Source organism: Malania oleifera, chromosome 6 (genome assembly GCF_029873635.1).
Source record: "Malania oleifera isolate guangnan ecotype guangnan chromosome 6, ASM2987363v1, whole genome shotgun sequence".
NCBI classification, from domain to species: Eukaryota; Viridiplantae; Streptophyta; class Magnoliopsida; order Santalales; family Ximeniaceae; genus Malania; species Malania oleifera.
In genome coordinates this window covers 48739016-48754537 of record NC_080422.1, presented here as the reverse complement: position 1 = coordinate 48754537, position 15522 = coordinate 48739016, and the positions used below count along the sequence as shown (strand labels likewise).

The following is a 15522-nucleotide window of genomic DNA, read 5'->3' as shown; positions in this document are numbered from 1 at the left end:
TTTACCAACATTCATCCACGAAACACTTTCATTAACATTCATTCAAATAGCAACGGAAACAATAATCAATTCATGAAAGCAATGACAAGCAAGCAGTAAACATTGAATCTACGCAATTCATTAACAACACCTCCGTTGATAATGTGTGTTTAGCGAGGAAGGCAAGTAGGCTAAACACGTTGACAATATCAAGTGAGTTTTACAATGACTGATGAACACTCACGCTCTCCTAAAGGGATTTTTATGTAATTATCATCCTGGCATTAGGAAACATCAAAGTCACCGAGGAGTCATACCTTATTTGGCATACAAAGACCCTACTAGTAGAAAATAATCCTATACTAGTATTTACATGATGGAAACCCATCCCAAGCATACGAGACAAGCGGTCACAGGCAAGCATAATGCCCTGAACAAGCTTAGCTTGTGACACTCCCCCACTTATGCAGTCGACGTCCTCGTAGACTTTGGCACTAGGTATACTTCAAATTTGTCCATGAACAGTTGCATATCTTTCGTAGAAATCCAGTTGATTTCTTTGTCATCAAGGCATTTGCACTTTACTAGGAACTTCGGCCGCTTCTTCCTTGAGGATATGAACTTTCTATTTGCAAGGATATCTTCAAATTCACGTCTATTAGGTGGCATTGTCTTCAACTTTGCTCTGTTTGACTGACTTCTGCTCAGATCTTTGGCGTTGGCGTTGAACGGCTTGAGGCAGCTGACATGAAACATATGATGCACTTTCATTTGCTTGAAGTGTTGTGGTCTTCTCCCCTGATCTGCCCACTTCTTCATTTGCTTAGAAGCTTTCTTCTGATAGGCTCGGGCAAACACTGCATTCTATCTCCATTCTTTGGTGAAGATGCACGCCCTGGGACTCTTCCGTCTGTATGGCTCACCCACTGTGTGAGGTAACAACGGCTGCTGGCCTATAACAAGCTCAAAAGAGCTCTTGTTGGTTGTTGAGCTCCTTTGGGCATTGCCACAGAACGGAGCCACATCAAGTAGTTGCACTCAATTTTGGTTGTCATTGACTAAATGGTGCAAGTACTCTTTCAATATTTCTCTGAATCTCTCCATCTATCCGTTTGTCTGTCAGTGAGAACTCGAAGAGATGTCAAGATGTGACCTAAATATCTTGAAAATTTCTGTCAAGAAGTTGTCAGTGAACATTAAGTCTCAGTCACAAACAATAACTTGGAGAACACCCCAATGTTTCACAACAATCACGAGGAACAATTGTGCCATCTTCTTTGCCGAACAGTACTTTGGTGCGGCCATGAACGTACCATACTTCCTCCGCTCCCCTTTGTCTTGTTGGCAAGTGAGACAAGTCTGGGTATAATCAACCACATCATCACGCATGTGCGGCCAATAATACCTCTGCTCTAGTAGTCCTGTCATTGGAGTTATTCTCTGCGAATACCCCTCAACGAACTTACTGTAATAGTTGGCAAGGTCAAGAAAGGAACGCAACTCCTTCATTGTCGTGGGGATCTTCCATTCTTGAATCCTCCTTACCTTCTCCATATCCTTCTGGATACGACTTTGTTCAACCATATGACTAAGGAATTTGTTGCTCCACCGAGTGAAAGTGCACTTTGCTTTCTTCACATATAGAGTTCCCCCCAACCTGTCGAACACCTTCCGTAGATACTCTTTATGTTTCCTCTAAAACAACACCAATGCTCCCATCGGTGCTTTGGAAGGGCAAACACATCCCGCTTCCAACTCATCAAGCTGTTTCCCCAACTCTGCTATCTTTAGAGGAGCCATCCGACATGACTCTTTTGTAGGTGGTTTCACTCTTGGCAACAACTTGATCTTATGCTTCACAGTCCGTTGTAAAGGCAAATTGTGAGGCAGCTTATCCGGCTTCTCCTCTTTGTACTCATCCAACACCACTTAGATGGTCGTAGGCACCAGCTCTTGGCCTACGTGTTCATCTACCACCACTGTGGCTAGATGTGTCTGCTCACCTTTTCTCAATTCCTCATTGAGTTGTATGGCTGAAAGGGACTTCCCATCGTCCCCTTTTGTCGCAACGACTTGCACCATGCACAAGTGATCTCCCATCATACACGGGGAACCAGTCGAAGGCATCAGAACTTCCCTCATCCCCCTTAGGAATTCCATTCCTAGAATGACTGGAAAGTCATCCAATGGCATTAAATGTGAAATTCGCATGACCTTCCCACTGTCCAATCTTTACAGCCACTTGCTTGGCTACTCCCATAGTAGGTTGGGCTACAGAATTAACTGCTTTCATGTGTCTTGTATCCTTCTTTAAGGATAAGTTGAGTCCCTTGCTTCCAACTGCGAAACAAAATTATGAGTAGTCCTCATATCCACCGTAGCGCTGGTACTCTTCCCATTGATCCTCAAGTCCACAAACATTAACCCTTTTGCTCGTGTAACTTTCGGTGCTTTCGCCTGCTTTTCCAATGCTTTCACTTGCCGCATTGCACCTACCCTCGGGGCATCATCCTCTTCCTCTTTGCTTTCTACCACTTGCCTCGAAGTGGAAGTTTGTAAGGCATTGAGTATTCCCTTGTGTTAAGACTCACTCACTTTGTGAGATCCACCACACAAGTAGCACAAAATTTTACTCTTCCCCTTTCCATTAGGTGTGTTGAACCCTTTTGACGATGAAGCTTCCTTTGAGATTGATGATTTAGAGTTGGCTCCCCCACTATTGGGTTTGCCTTTCTTGAAAGACTTCCCACAGTTTCCCTCTCTGCCAAACCCTTTGGACGAAGCGGTATTATCACCAGTGTAGTCAATTAAGCGTTCTGTTGCAGCTTGTGCAGTAGACAAGTCTTGAACTCTTTGCCTATGAAGTTCAGTTCTTGCCCACGGTTTCATCCCCTCTAGAAAATAGAACAATTTGTCCTTCTCCGACATATCCCAAATATCCAACATCAAAGCAGAAAATTGTTTCATATATTCCTTGATTGACCCCGTATGCTTGAAATCTCTCAGCTTTCTCCTTGCATTATACTCAACATTCTCAGGAAAGAATTGGGCCTTCAGCTCTCGCTTCAAGTCTCCCCAACTATCGATTATGTAGCTTCCATTTTCAATTTCTTTGTACTTGGTACGCCACCACATTTTGGTGTCACCAACCAAGTACATGGTTGCAGTATCCACCTTTGCCTGTTTTGAGGCCATCCTCATAGCGCGAAAGTACTGCTCCACATCAAACAAGAAGTTTTCTAACTCCTTGGCATCCCGGGCACCCCCATACGTCCTGGGTTCTGGTACTTTGGTCTTGCTAACTCCTGGAGTGTTGAAGTTCCCCATAGTAAGAACCATCAGATTCATTTTACATCTAGATCCACCATCCGAGATTGCAAAGTTTCCACTGTGTGGTGAAAGCCCTTTGACATCTCACCTAGCAAACTTGCTTGATACTTTTGTGATCCCATCACTTCATCAACAAGTTCTCTCATTTGGGCCACCTCCGCGGCCACAGTGTTGGCTGTTGGCTCAGCTTGTGCTTCCAGCATGCTAATCCTCTCAGCATTGTTTGGTGCCATGGTCACTTACCAATGCTTTCCAAATCCCACGACGAAGGTAATTGAATTCTTGTAGCAACTAAGCCTTGGCTCTGATACCAAGTGTCACAGTCCGACTATTTTCACACCTTTGTGAAGGACCGTGTGGCGCTAGCTAAAGCAATCTTGCTTAACTAGCCAGCCTATTGATTACCAACATTCATCCACGAAACACTTTCATTAACATTCATTCAAACAGCGGAAACAACAATCAATTCATGAAAGCAGTGGCAAGCAAGCAGTAAACGTTGAATCTACGTAATTCATTAACAACACCTTCGTTGACAATGTGTGTTTAGCGAGGGGGGCAAGTAGGCTAAACACGTTGACAATAGCTAGTGAGTTTTACAATGACTGATGAACACTCATCCTCCCCTAAATAGGTTTTTATGTAATTATCATCCTGGCACTAGGAAACATCAAAGTGACTGAGGAGTCATACTGCCTTAATTGGCTTACAAAGACACTACTAGTAGAAAATAATCCTATACTAATATTTACATGATGGAAACCCATCCCAAGCACACGGGACAAGCGGTCACAGGCAAGCATGATGCCCTGAACAAGCTTAGCTTGTGACGCAAGGCAATGTATGTGTTTGAAGACATCCAAAGTCCTTCAAATGTTCCTATTGTAGAGTTTGTCATCCCTGATGAGTTCTTCAATGCTAATTCTCAAGTCAGTCTATGACTCTATGGTGCTGTTGGCGGAATGTGATTTCTTGCCTCATTTAAGCATTGGCTAAAGTCCAAGTTTGCTTCTTCATTTTGATCCTCCAACATTTCAAAATTTGAGGCTGACTTTTTTTTAACTGGGGGAGAGTTGATGTAGGCCCCTAGGAAGATCCATGTTGGAGACTACTTAAGAAGTATTGGATTGATAATTGTTGGGTTTAATTAGTAGTTTATTATGTATTTAGTTTACTTAGTATAGTATTATATTTATTTTGGGTGCTTGTTTGTAATATTTGTGTTAAGTTGGTTTTTTTTTTTAATTCTTGTAGTTTTAGGGGTATGTGTGTAATTTTATGTGTTTAGGCTTTCTTAGAAATAGCGTGTGAAAGCCATGATGTAAGCAGTTGATGAATTGAATTGGAATTGAACATGAGTTTTCCCCCTACTATCTCCTCTCTCCTCCCTTTCCCTTCCTTCCTCTCTTCTAATTTCTCGATGGCTGCAGAACCTTGATGCGGCCCCTGCATCACCCAATCGACGCCATTCTTAATGTCTTGGGTAGGTTGAATGTTGGAAACTTTTGGATGATTCCTGGCATTCTCTTTGGCATTACCTTGCACAATCACACTCTTTGCAGTGTAGTTACTAAAATGTAGAGGTGATTTTTGAAAGGGTAGTAGAGTGTATGCTTTACGAGATACTCTAGAGAAGACACATAACTAGACACTCCTTAGAATGCTCAAGGGTAAGAAGTGGCTAGTGAAGGTATTTTGATGACTAGAGGGGTTGAAGCATTGTTGGGGTTATTTATATGGGAGATGCAAACATGTGCAAGTTGTTATCCTCCAATGAATGAATGTTACCTCATATGCATGGTGTCACGGTCCGACTATTTTCACACCGTTGTGAAGGGCCGTGCGGCGCTAGCTAAAGCGCTCTTGCTTAACTAGCCAGCCTATTGTTTACCAACATTCATCCACGAAGCACTTTCATTAACATTCATTTAGATAGCAGCGGAAATAGTAATCAATTCATGAAAGCCGTGGCAAGCAAGCAGTAAACATTGAAGCAAACGTAATTCATTAACAAATCCTCCATTGACATGTTGTACTTAGCGAGGGAGGCAAGTAGGCTAAGCATGTTGACAAGTGCTAGTGAGTTTTACAATGACTGATGAACACTCACCCTCCCCTAAAGAGGTTTTTATGTAATTATCATTTTGGCACTAGGAAACATCAAAGTGACGGAGGAATCATACTGCCTTATTTGGCTTACAAAGACTCTACTAGCAGAAAATAACCCTACACTAGTATTTACATGATGGAAACCCATCCCAAGCACACGAGATAAGCGGTCACAGGCAAGCATAATGCCTTGAACAAGCTTAGCTCGTGACACATGGCTAGGGAGGTAGCAAGCAGGGAGAGTGAAATCAAAGCATGGTTGGAGGTATTTATGAGGGTGAGGCAAATGTGTGTGAGTTGTCTTTCTCCAATGAAAGTATATCACCTCAGCAGGGAGTTTCTTGGTCTGATAATGGTGAAACAAAAAGGAACACATGTCGCAAGTGATGCATGGCAAAGGCTTGAGCAGCCTAGGCAGGAACTAAGTCTTCTTACCCTGTTGGTTTAAGCGTGTTAAGCCAAGACTTTCTAGAACATCATAGTACTAGGATTGGTAGGGTGATTGCCTTGACTGGTGACCCCTACCACCTCCTGTAAATTTGCAATCACAATATACTTAACAGTCAGTTTATAATTGTGAACATGAAAGTTCAATGTGGTACACCTCCATAATCTAGGGAAAAATAGTAATTTCACGCATGTTCAAATGGTATCTTCTATGAATTTTTCAAATGACGAAAGAAAATATTTGGAAAATGCTCATTAATTTGAAAACTTCAATAATTTTGATGCTCAAATTAAGCATACTCAACTGTTCCAAAGAGATATTGTTGTTATTTAAGCTGTTGCTCATAATCTCTCTCTCTCTCTCTCTGGCTCAAAACTTTTGGAACTGTTAACTATGAATTTTTATTATTTAAATGGAATTTCATTTTGGCAATGTCTTCCATGTTGAATCAGTTCTTGGATGTGTTGTGTCCATTACTATTGCAGTTAGGGCATTTCTTTTATTGAATTAAGTTTCTATTTAGTTTCATTGAACTAAATAAAAAATGGTTATTAGGAATGGCTATTTGTAATCTCAAGTTACTAGTTGTTGTCTTTTTGTTAAAGGTACAAAGATTAGAGCAAAAGCTGCAAGAAGAGATACGGTTGCATGCTATTCTGGATGATGCTATTGATAAAAATGTTCTTAAATTGTCTAGTCCATCATGTGTTCCCCAGCAGGTATGTATTTTATATTAGATTTCTTTTGTTTTTAAAATGCTTACTTTAAACAATTGGCAAGATGTTCTTTGGAAGTTGCCATCCTAAAACATTATTAACTAGGCTATTTCTCAGCAGGGCTACTTTAGATGCTGAAGGTTTCCTTGTTTTACTTAGTATAAAAGGTTTAGCTTCTTTAGTTGAAAAAAATATACAGCCCTTTTTACCTCATTCAAGTTATTTATTTTTATTTATTTATTTTATTTTATTTTATTTTTTTTCTGGATTATTTCTGTTTCAATCCAACAAATGTGCTGTTTGATAACAACGAATCAGTAAACACTTTAGGATGTTAATATTATAACATATGGCATTTGAACCAATGTTCAACTTTGTTCTATTTCCAGTGAATCAGAAAACAGACTTATCCTATTGGGCTTTTTATTGTCTTCTATCAATCATGAATCACATGAAAGAATTGAGTACTAGTTTATGGCAATTCTTGTGGATCACCTAGAGCGTCGGAGTTGATCAACTCATTGTATAAAGAATAATACCATTGAGTTGTATTTGGTAAATTGTAAACCTGTCAGCTGATTCCCTGACATGAAACATGCATCAATTTTCCCTTTTGAATTTTATATACACATGGAACCCAAGCAGTAAGTGTTCTGTCCACACTTCTTCTTGAAGGTCGAGTCTAATGTAACACACTTGATTGTGGCCAATCCTGTTTTTTTATATCACCCATAACTCAGGTAGGCTGTAGACACACTGTGATTATTTAATTTAGTTTGTTATTAGGGTTGGGAATGCTTATTTGATAGAAAATATAAAGAACAGGAATATGAGGGGAAAAAATTGAGAATAAGAAGGATAACCTCTCTAGATTTAATGGAGTATTCTTTCCTATCCCACATGCAACTCAACTTGTGCCTGTTCTCTTGTTTTTAGTGAGGCTGTACACAGGGCTCATTTGAGCCAAATTATTTTTTTAGTTACTTTGATTAGTAATTCTAGGAACTCAAGCATCTTGTTCTTTAATGCTTATTATTATCCTTGTTTTGTCTATTATGCAATATACGTCAACAACAACAACAACGACGACAACAACGACAACAACAACAAGTCTTAAGTCCCACTAGGTTTGATCAGCTACATGAATCCTTTCCACCAATTCACATGATCGAAGACATTGCCCTTGGACAACTTAAGAGCTATTAAATCCTTCCTCGCTATCTCATTCCATGTTATTTTAGGTTTACCTCTATTACTTCTACTACCAATAATAGTGACTAGCTCACTTTTCCTCATGGATGCACTATTTGGCCTGTGTTAGATGCCCAAACCATCTAAGCCGTCCTTCCCCTATCTTATTTTCTATCTTTGTGATGCTTAATTATGAATACGTTCGTTCCTTTATTTATCCTTTAATGTTATACTATTTATCCATGCTAACATTTGCATTTCGACAACTTTTACTTTTTGAATATGGTGTTTTTTAGTTGCCTAACACTCTGATCCATATAACTTGGCTGATCTTTTAGCCATCCTATAGAACTTTTCTTTTAAGGGTATTCTGTGATCACACAACACGCCCGAAGTACTCCTCCATTTTACCCAACCTACTTTAATTCTATGTATTACATCCTCTTCAATTTCTCCTTTTGCTTGCATCATAGAACCAAGGTATTGAAGTTTACTAGTGCTATTAATTTCTTGCCCATCATGTTTAATCTTCTCTCCAATATCTCATACCATGACTAAAATTACATCTCATATGTTTTGCCTTATTTCTTCTAATCCTAAAACCTCTAGACTCTAAAGCTTCTCTTTATATTTCTTACTTAAACTCTACTCCACTCCTACTTTCATCAATCAAAACAATATCATCTTTAAACAACATACACCATGGGATCTCGTTTTGGATACTCCTAGTGAGTTCATCAATCACTAATGCATGAAGGTAAGGGCTCAAAGTAGATCCTTGATGTACACCTATTATAATTGGAAATTCTCTAAACTCTCTACTTGCACTTCTAACTCTAGTCATTGCACTATCATATATATCCTTAATGACATCAGTATACCTACTTGCATACACCCTTCTTTTCTAAAGCCCACCAAAGAAATTCCCTAGATACTCTTTTATAGGCTTTCTCTTGGTCAAGAAAAACCTTATGCAAGTCCCTCTTCTTTTCCCTAAACTTTTCCATTAATCGTATTATAAGATAAATAGCTTATATAGTCGATCTCCTAGGCATAAAGCCAAATTGATTCTCTGAGACCCTTGTTTCTAACATTATTCTTTGTTCAATTACCCTTTCCCATTGTTTCATTGTGTGACTAGTCAATTTAATTTCGCGGTAGTTATTACAATTTTGAATATCACCTTTGTTTTTGTGTATAGGTGTTAATGGGCTTTTCCACCATTTGTTTGGCATTTTCTTGATTTTTAAGCTTTCAATTTGGTTTTCTTTAAACAACTTATTAAAGTATCTTCGCTGCCTCTCTTTTATGTCTTCTTCTTTAAACGAGACATTATCATCCTCATTCTTTATACATGTTCCACTACTGAAATCCTTGCATTTTCTTTTTTTGGCTCTGGCAATTTTATATGTCTCTTTCGTATTCCTTTGTATCTAGTCTAGTATACAAATTATCAAAAGCTCTATGTTTAACTTCACCACTGGCCTTTTTTGCATCTTTTCTTGCCTTCTTATACTATTCAAAGTTTTCTATGTTTCTACAAGATGTTTTATACCAAATTCTTTTTGTCTTTACGACTTTTTGGACATCTTGATCCCACCACCACTTCCTTTATTGGCCAAGAATCTTACCCTAGATTCACCTAAAATCTCTTTTGCTATCTCTTGCATTGATTTATGTTCCCCTTTTCCATTTTCTAGCACATATATCTAACACTAAAACTCTTTGTTGTGTAGTTAAACTTTCACCTTGGATAACTTTGCAATCCTTACAAGATAAGCGATCTCCTCACCTAGTTAAGAAAAAATCTATTTGACTTTTATTTTTCCTGTTCTTGAAGGTTATTAATTGTTCATCTCTCTTAAAGCAGGTATTCATTATAACAAGATTGTGTGAGATGTCAAAATCTAAAATCATATTTCCAGGCCCATTTTATATCCATATCCATGGAATACATGTATCCTCTCATAACCTTTTTTGTCCTTTCCAATGTGTCCATTCAAATTTGCTCCTATGAATGTTTTCTTTGAGTTTGGCATCCCTTGTATAATACTATCCATATTTTCCCAAAATTGTCTTTTAACGTTTTTTGCTAAGCCTAGTTGGGGAGCATAAGCGCTAAAGACATTTGTTATATCTCGTCCTTAGGCTATCTTGATTTTTATAATTCTATCCCCTACTCTTTTTACATCTACCACACTATCTTTTAGATTTTTGTCTACAATGATTCCTACCTCATTTTTATGTTTTTCTTTGCAAGTGTATCAAAGCTTAAATTCTGATTTTTCCATTTCTCCAGCTTTCACCCCTGCCCATTTGGTCTCTTGGATGTAGATTATATTAATTTTTCTTCTAATCATTGTGTCAACTATCTCCATGATTTTACCCATAAAACGTCCTTATATTCCAAGTTACTAATCTAACTGTAATTTCCTCTACTAACTTCTTAACCCTCTCCATTCCAGAATGACCTGGCCTAGCCCACCTTTGTCCATTTTTTGTTAAACTCGGGTGGTATAAGTGCAATGTGTCACTTGTAGGATGAATATTTGGTATGGATTCATATAAAAAAGATTTGGCAAGCTTTTCGCTAGCTGTCAACTATCTAACGCAACCCTACTCATTTACCTGGGCTTGGGATTGGCTTTGTGTATAGAGATTTAGAAAAAATTGTGTTAGCCAGGCAGAGTGGTATTATATTATACATGTAGGCTAGGTCATTCCTTTGCATATGTTACATCCATATTTTACATTTAAGAATTGATGCAACAGATGAGAATGCAAATGCCAATGCATTGTTCAGATACATCCATCCTTTGTGGTCAGTTTTGGGATATTGAGTTTTCAAATCTTTTTGATAATCTGAAGGGTTTGGTAAATTTAATTGATAGAGGGCTGCCTAATTGTAGTGACCATGTTTTCCAGTCAAATTTTTAGACACCTACTTATAGCTATAGGTAAATTAAACTGATATTGAAGGCTGCGTAAATAGAGTGACTCTGTCATCAAATCAAGTTTTAAATTCCCACTTTTGAACTAAGTGGAATTTCTTTATTTCACTCAATAAGAAAAGTTCCTTTCCGGGAATTGGAGCTAGAAATGCAAGTAACCTGTGAAATACCCCAAGGTTTACATCTTTAGTGGAATTTGATTTTTTTAGCTCCCTGGTAATCTATATTGCGTTGTTTCAGCTGCCGCCTATATATCATAGAAAATTTGGGCAACAGTTTTAGTTAATTTTTTTGCTTTTAATTGTTATTTCAACGATCCAAGCAATACTTCCTGCACTGTTCATCTGAACTACCATAAATGGAAGTCACTGACTGGTGCAGGACTAGTGGAATAGTCTACTATTGGTGCTTTGAACAATTTCACTGGGCCATCTTTTGATAAATGGGCATGCACAGTGTATGGTTGCACAGAATTAACCTGTATTGCTTCTAACTATTAAGCATAAACCTAGGTTGTTTTCTTTGGAGATGAGCAAAGTCATACTAACCCAAGTCAAATGATTATATGTTTGTAGTTTGCATCTCAATAAAATCATTCCCTTAATTTCTTGGAAATGCTCAAGAAATTATAGTCCTTCTGTTTCTCCTTGTTTTACAGGCTCAAGAGCTTCTCTCCAATATTTTGGCATTGGATACCACTGTTTGTAGACTTGAACAGGAGATGATTTCTTTGCATTTCCAACTTAGTCAGGAAAGAAATGAACGGAGACTTGCAGAATATCATTTGAGACAGTCATCTTCTAAGTCAATGTTTCTTTGCTCCTCTGACACTGACGCTACAAAGGAACAGGTATGTAATTTTTTCCCTCGACACTTGTAAATAGGGTTTGTGAAAGGGTGGAGAGAGCTTGTGTTGGACACCAGTAATAAATGTTCTACAAAGGTCCTAGAGTGGAGAACTAGACAATCCTTAGGATGCTAAAGCATAAGTGGCAGGGGAAAAAACTTTGATGCTTGTGGAAATCCTAAGCTAGAAGAGTAGGGAGGGATTGAGGGTTGTCAAAAGGCTGCAACTGAAGCATGGTTGGGCTATTTATGCTAGGAAGGTAAATATGTGAGAGTAGTCATCCTCATATGAAAATATTCTGTGTTGAGTCTTGACCAATGAGAAGGAAGTTGGTCAATGGGGGTGGCAACTCTGTCAAACCACACATGGTGGATGCTTGAGCAGACTAGGAACATGTTGAGGTGTCAACTTCCCCTAATGAACTTTGGTTTGGGCCTACCAAATCAAGACTTCAGGATTGATTGGTAGACAATGTAAGGCATCACTCTTCCACATGCCTTTGTAACCAATCCTAGGTATGTGCACCTCCTGCGAGGCTGCTAAGATAAGACAATTAACAATTAGTGTAGGAGTATGTAAATGCAAGTTCAATGTGAGATTGTGTCATACTTTAGGGTAAAATAGTAAACAATATTTATTCCTTAACAAATTATTGTTAAATTGTTTAGTTCAATGTTATTTGGTGTCTCCCAAGTGAAGGACTTCTATACTAGTTCACGATGTTCACACAATCTACTCATTACACTAGTCAAGAAAAATTGGATTATGTCATGTGTCAACATTTTTGCTACAAAATTCAAGGGTGGCTAAGCATTTTCCTTCCATATAGATGAGACTGTTATTATTGTTGTCATTATTGCATTGACATAGTTGTTCACAGCATTGATGATGGCTATGGTGATGATGATGGTCATTTTTATTCGTTTATATATATATATGTGATTTTGAATGTAATGACCTTTTCTGTCTCCAAAATTCACTTGCAAGATTTTTTTTTTGGTTTAATATTCTCTTCATGGAACTGTCATTTTAAAATTTTTTTGGATAAGAAAAGAAGATGTGATAAGAAAGAAAGAAATATAGATTACAACCTAGGTGAGGACAGGAAGTCCTAAAAATTAAAAAAAAAAAAAATGAAAGAGAGAGAAGATAAAATATCTAACAGAATTAACCAGGAAAACCCCTTCCATCGTAGTTCACCAAGCACTTAAAAGATTTGCTATTTCTCTTTGGCCCTTCTTCACTTTACTTTTACCACCAAGTCAGATTTTTTTTCCCCTCCAGAATCAGACAGCTGCAAGCCCATTCTATCCGTTATTTGCTGAGATTCCAGATCCTTCCAGTAATCCCCTCCACAGGAGTAAGCAGAATTACATTGCTACATTACTGATCTATATCCATTCCATCATTCTCAAAAATGGAAAGCCTCTCCAATCCTTCTATCAAAGATGGCGGCACATGTGATAAATCCCCAAAATTACTTAAATTTATCAGAAACATATCCAGATTTTAACTTGTTTACTAGGTATCAAGATTCATATTTTTTGTTAGGTGTGACCACTATTATTTTTAGCCATTGCAATCAGAATTTGAAAGGAACCAAGACTTTTGTACTTCTGAGCATTTTCCTTTAACATCAAAGAGAACACAATTAGAGTCTTTACCATGCCGTGATGCTCTCAATTTCCTAAATGTTTTTACACATGGTCAGTTTGAAGCTTGTTAAAGGAGGCGGGTTGCGCTAGGTAGCTGATTGCTAGCATAAAACTAGTTAGATCTCTATGAAATGAATAGTTACCGATTATGTGTTAGTGCTCCCTATGAGTGATGTGTTGCACTTATACGAGCTGGATGTAGCAAGAAATGGGCGAGGTGGGCTAGGTTATCGACCTGATAGGACTTGCCATTTTAGTGCTTGGATATGGTGTCAAATATGTGAGGGTTCCTGCAGCATTCTAGATGTGGGCAGGTAAAGAAGTTAGTTTAGGAGACTAGGGTTAGAATAGCAACATGGAATATAGGGGCACTTTTGGGTAAAAGTATGGAGATAATTGACACAATGATTAGAAGAAAAATTAACGTAATCTGCCTTCAAGAAATTAAGTGAGTAGGGGAAAGCTAGAGATGTTGGGAAATCATATTCAAACTTTGGTATATTTGAAAAGAAAAACATCGGAATGTGGTAAGAATTATTGTATACAAAGACCTAAAAGATGGTATTGTAGATGTTAAAAGAGTAGGGGATAGAACCGTAAAAGTCAAGATGGTCTTATGTCAAGAGACAATAAATGTCATTAGTCCTTATGCTCCTCATATTGGCTTGGGAGAAAACTTCAAAACATGGGTAGTATTATACATGGAATATCAGGGACTGAGAAAATATTCGTAGGAGCCAATTTGAGTGGACACATTGGAAAGGAAAATAAAGGTTATGAGAAGATACATGAAGGACATTGTTATGGAGATAAAATGAGTATATGGTGATATGATCTTAAACTTCCATGTCATATGATCTTATTACAATGAATACATGCTTTAAGAAGAGGGAAGAGCACTTAACAATCTTTGAGAGTGGACAAAATAAAAGCCAAATATGTTTTTTCTTATCTAGGAGGGTAAGTCATTTATCATGTGAGCATTGTAAAGTTATCCTAGGTGATAGTTTGACCATACAACATAGAATTCTAGTGTCAGATATATGCATTAAAAAAAAAAAGAGAGAGAATAACTTAAACCAATGCTAGAGAACTAGGTGGTGGAACCTAAAGGGAGAAAATATAATAAAATTTTAAATAAAATGATCAAAGAGGGTGATTGGATAATTGGGTATAGTGTAGATGTCAACACTCTTTGAAGTAGGATTGCTAGCTTTATTAAAATGATAAGAAAAGAGATTTTAGGGGAATCTAGAGAAAGTTTCTTTGCTAGTAAAGAAAGTTGGTGGTTGGATCTCAATGTCCAAAAGCCGTGAAGATCAAATAATTTAAAACGTGGCAAAAATATAGAAGCATGGAAAATTTTGAAGAGTATAAAGAGGCAAAAAAATGCTGCTAGTGAAGCTAAACATAGAGCGTATAATAATTTATATGCTAGATTAGATACAAAAGAAGGGGAAAGAGACATATTTAAACTTGCTAGATCTATCAAGAAAGAAAGAGCAAAGACTTAGGGAAATGTAAAATGTTAAAAAATGAGGATGATAATGTTTTGGTTAAAGAAGAAGACATAAAAAGAAAGATGACAAAGTTACTTTAATAAGCTATTAATGAAAGCTAAGTAGAAGATTTATTGCTTACACTTAGAATGGACAAATGAGGAAAAAGCTATAAATTTGTGATTTTATCACAAAATTAGAGTTAATGAAGATGAAGTTCTATTTGCATTAAAAAAAAGATGAAAATGGAGAAGCTACAGGACCAGATGACATCCCAATTGAAATTTGGAAATGCCTAGGTGATAATGGATTCATTGGCTGCAAGCTTACGTAATTATGTTATTGCACTAGGTTTATGATGACCATCGATGCCTATATCTTATAACTGGGTGTTGTTTAAGCCCTACTTATTGATGTACCTTTCTTGTATCAATTTTCCCATTTCCTTTATATGGTTAACTAATATTTAACACAACTATAAAAACTACGAAAAAGCCAGACAAATGGAGGAAAATAACTTTAATACCTATACACAAAAATAAAGGAGATATTCAACATTGTAATAACTATCATGGAATTAAACTTAAGAGTCATATAATGAAGTTGTAGGAAAGGGTAATGAAACAAAGATTGAGTTTACAACGGAGGGTCTCATAAAATCAATTCGGTTTTATGCTAGGGAGATCCACTATAGAAGCTAGCCTATGATAGGGTACGTAGAGAAGGTGTACGGTGGGTTTTAGCAAAAACAAGAGAGTATGTAGTAGGTATGCTGATGTCAGTAAGGATATATACAA

General features: G+C 37.4%; 1 protein-coding gene across 14 annotated transcripts in view; it reads left to right on the top strand.

The window, feature by feature from the left end:
• Positions 1-15522, top strand: part of LOC131158225 (uncharacterized) — a 46312-nt gene that overhangs the window by 10335 nt on the left and 20455 nt on the right. For all 14 annotated transcript variants that reach the window (XM_058112939.1, XM_058112937.1, XM_058112947.1 and 11 more), the window contains 2 exons: positions 6472-6585; positions 11383-11574. In XM_058112939.1, the coding sequence (XP_057968922.1) occupies positions 6472-6585; positions 11383-11574 (306 nt within the window). The remainder of the gene's footprint in view (positions 1-6471; positions 6586-11382; positions 11575-15522) is intronic.